The 3,767-nt window shown below is 32.5% G+C and overlaps 1 protein-coding gene across 1 annotated transcript; it reads right to left on the reverse strand.

The window, feature by feature from the left end:
* Nucleotides 1-455: 455 nt before the first annotated feature.
* On the reverse strand, nt 456-2,357 carry LOC130824848 (RING-H2 finger protein ATL39-like). The gene is made up of 4 exons (XM_057689865.1): nt 2,344-2,357; nt 2,237-2,247; nt 859-1,014; nt 456-688 (listed from the first exon to the last, which is right to left on the reverse strand). Exons 1-4 carry the CDS (start codon nt 2,355-2,357, stop codon nt 456-458), a joined length of 414 nt encoding a protein of 137 aa, XP_057545848.1.
* Between the last annotated feature and the right edge of the window lie 1,410 nt (nt 2,358-3,767).

Below are 3,767 nucleotides of genomic sequence, written 5' to 3' on the forward strand. Positions count from 1 at the left end.
GTAAACAATGATATAGATACAAATCATATACACAATGATAATCAAAATTCCATAACTAAAATCAGCTCGTCTTGCATGAGACCGTGTCACCATAAGATGAGTCTATATAATAGCTTATTTTTTCAATTGATTACCTTTAAGATCATAAGTAATCGTTTAAGGTTATGAGTAATTACTCTAAGACTATAAAAAGTGATTATATTAAAATTATAAGTGATCACTTTAACATTATAAGTGATCATTTTAAGACAAAAAATGTATATTGGATCAACCCGATAAAGATGGTCTCACCGTGAGACCATCTCATTTAAGAATTAGTGAACTAAAATTTGTACAAACACCTAGTAAATGATTAATCATCATTTCAATGAATCCCATCCAAAACAGGGTCTAAAAGAAATGGGAAATAAAGCATACCAATACCCCATCACAAGAAGGTTGCGATTTGAAAAATATCAGCACTGATGACGACAAACAGGACAAGTCTGACTCAAGGGAAGCCATTTATCAATACAATCACCATGAAAAAGATGGAAGCAATCTAGAAATTCTACCATTTCTCCATCTTCATAGTCATCCAAGCATATAGAACACCGTTTTTCATCATCTCCTTTAAGCATAAACTTGGATGAGTATTCAACTTTTGGCCTCAAATTTATAATCATCTCAGATTCAGCTTCATGACATGCTGTATTAAGACAACTTAGGAGACATAATATACCAGCCATTGGCATTAAGGATAACAAGTCTAGAAAAAACATGGACTAACGTACACTATGTTTGGACCGAGGAAAATAAAAAAAAAAAAGAAACGAAAGGATTTAAAAGTTAAGATGTATTTGTCTTTATTTGAATAACGAATTCGAAGACTAACTATTTGGAAGGAAAGGATTTGAATGGATTCGAAGACTAAAGATTTTGAAGGAAAAATAAAATTTTTCTCTTCTTTTTTTCTCCCTTCGTTTCCTACCCCTTTTTTTGTTTCCTTCTCCTTCTCTTCCTCTCTTTTCCGTCCTATGTTGTTATCCAAACAAAGTGTAAATTTTGTATTGGATAGGGGTTAATAACTCATTAATTAGCCGTTTTGGATCATAATTTTTTTAACAGTATGTAGAAAAATCTCAGCATTCTTTTGTGTGGTCTGGATTTCTGGAATAGTTCAACAATATCAGTTGAAATGAACAAAAGCTCATAGTGTCAAACAATTTAAGATTACCAGTAATGTCTTTATTAAAGTATTTTCTGAATATTTAATTAGTTCAATTATAAAGCGAGGACTAAGTTTTTTAATGTGTAAAATATATTTTGAATATGCAGATCTTTGTATGCAACTTGGAATTTTGAAGATTTCTGGACGAAAATGAAAATTTTTTTGAATTATTTTTTTTTTGACGACTTGTATGCAACTTAAATAAGCTATTGACTTAACAGGGCTTACTTCTTCAGTTTTAATAGATTTATCTCCATCAACATAGACTAATCTTGAATACTAGTTTAGGGTGAGACGAAAACTCATCTCTGCATGCAAACTGAACCAAATCAACTGCATTATAGTTGTATTATATGTTATACAATACGATAATAACAGTGGCGGTTCTAAGCCCATTCAAGGTGCTTTGACCTCTGGACCCCTAGAATAAGGGTCTCATATATTAACAAACTCTTTATAATTCGCCAGTCAAGCATAGCTCAATAGAAGTATCTTTTTATTGTTGGTAAGGGGTTCAAAACCTACCATTATTAAATTTTCGAAAAAAATTTGGTCTCCAATTTTCACCATTAATTGTTAACGAAGGCCTTAATTTTTTAACATCAAAAATTAAATAGGCCCCTCTAATTTTTGCCCCACCATTGGATAATAATATTAATTTTATTCAAAAAGTACAGTCATAAATCATAAATCATAACTTAGTCAGATTCGAACCTCCCCTCTTTTTAGTTTAGATATGGACTTAATAGGCTTGCATAATGTGTATGAAATAATTGTCACTTACATAGAACAGGATTAATCCACTTACATATGACAACCTTGTGTAGGATCATAGCCGGATGAAACAACCTCTTAACTCAAATTTAAGGGGTGACTAGGGAAAAAGCTCTGCCCACGAAATCATTAGCATAATATTTACCTATTCAAATTTGTTTAATTAGTATAGTCATTTTCATAAATATGATAATTAATTAGACCAAAAATTTAATTAGAAATATATACAAAAACTGAACAAGTTTAGCTTACTTGAAACGTGCCTACCATTCAATATAGTTTCTCAATCAACCATCAAGAAACAAAAATTTAGCATCTAATAAGAATTAATCAATCTTCAATATTACATTCAAACACACCTAATTGTGACCATTTCTTGAGCTTGCTAAATGACTTAGCTAGCCGTGATGGTGTTGTTAGCGGTTCTTCCTATAGTTCCTATGGTCGCGATTTCTTGTTTGGCTCTGCTTATAGTACTCCGAGATCCTCCGAGTAACTTGACTACGGCAAACTTTTGGCCCTTCACGCAATACACTCAGAAAGTTAGCCGAAAGTTGATCAGAGGTCGGGTTATCAATAACAATGCCCACATTGATAAGCCTGAGAGTTCTGCCCAAGGTGCTGCTAGGAATGCACGGTTAAGAAAAAGGCAATTTGCAGCAAATGTGTGACCGTATCTCCTTGTTAAGGTTCAATGTTAGCTCTGTATGTATTTCCATATTCAACGTCTATGCATTGCACGAGCATCTATATAGATAGCTATTGGATGTTATACTGATATGTATGAATCATGTTTCACTAAGACACATAATTTAAATGCAAGATATACCAGATTTTCTTCCTATATCTATGTTTGTCATTAGCCAATTCCGCAAGTGTGTTTATTAGAGCTTTCAAATCTACAATCATCTTAGTGTTGACCAAATTATTTTTTCATCCAAGTATATCGAGAGGCACTAATGTCAAAGCCTTACACACAATAATGACATGATACATTAACGGTCCGTTTGGTAGGTGGTAATAAACAGTGGTAATGAGAATGAAAAACTAGTGTAGTTTTGGTTGAAAAATCTATTGGCTTCCTTGATAACAATGCTTGTCCAACTTCAATCATCTCACTTTCTTCATAAAATTCATTCCAATGCATTATTATTGAGAGAGGTGGTATGAGGAGGTAATGAAAATTTGTAAACAAACAAATTTTTTTGTGATCAAAGTTTCATTATCATGATAATGATATGGAACTTTCAATAAAGTTTTACACTATAAATCATTCACATTACCACCATTTAATACCACTAACCAAACGAGCCGTAACGGTTTGTTTAGTTTTGTTATAAAGTAGTGAGAATGGTAATGAAAAATTTAATGTAGCTTAGCTTAAATAAATTAGTGAGAACGAAGTTTATAAGCTTTTCAGCATAGTTCAATGTCATGAGGAACTAATGGTTGACTAGACTGCATTCCTCATGACTGAGGACGTATATTATTGGTGAGAAAAATGTAAAAGGACTATAGTCGAGGAGGTTGGAGAGAACTTCGTTGGAGGAGTTCAAAGGGGGAATAGGGAGTTGTTCTACCTACCACATGTTCGGAAGGACAAGTCAAACAGTTTTTTTCATTTTGAGATGTGTAACTGTTTGTAGGTGAATTTTATGAAATGTTAAAAGTATTGTCCGAAATATGTGCCTAATGAGGCTATCTATAAAAAGATCCATCGATTTGAGCTTCGTTTATCTTTTAAAATTCAAAAACATATCAAGACTGATCGGTTAGTACTTTG

This window comes from Amaranthus tricolor, chromosome 10 (genome assembly GCF_026212465.1).
Source record: "Amaranthus tricolor cultivar Red isolate AtriRed21 chromosome 10, ASM2621246v1, whole genome shotgun sequence".
NCBI classification, from domain to species: Eukaryota; Viridiplantae; Streptophyta; class Magnoliopsida; order Caryophyllales; family Amaranthaceae; genus Amaranthus; species Amaranthus tricolor.

Coding starts and splice junctions, on each gene's coding strand:
- LOC130824848 (XM_057689865.1), bottom strand. Junction 689..858: donor AATAGTTAGTCTTCGAATTC/GTTATTCAAATA, acceptor GTCTTAATACAG/CATGTCATGAAGCTGAATCT.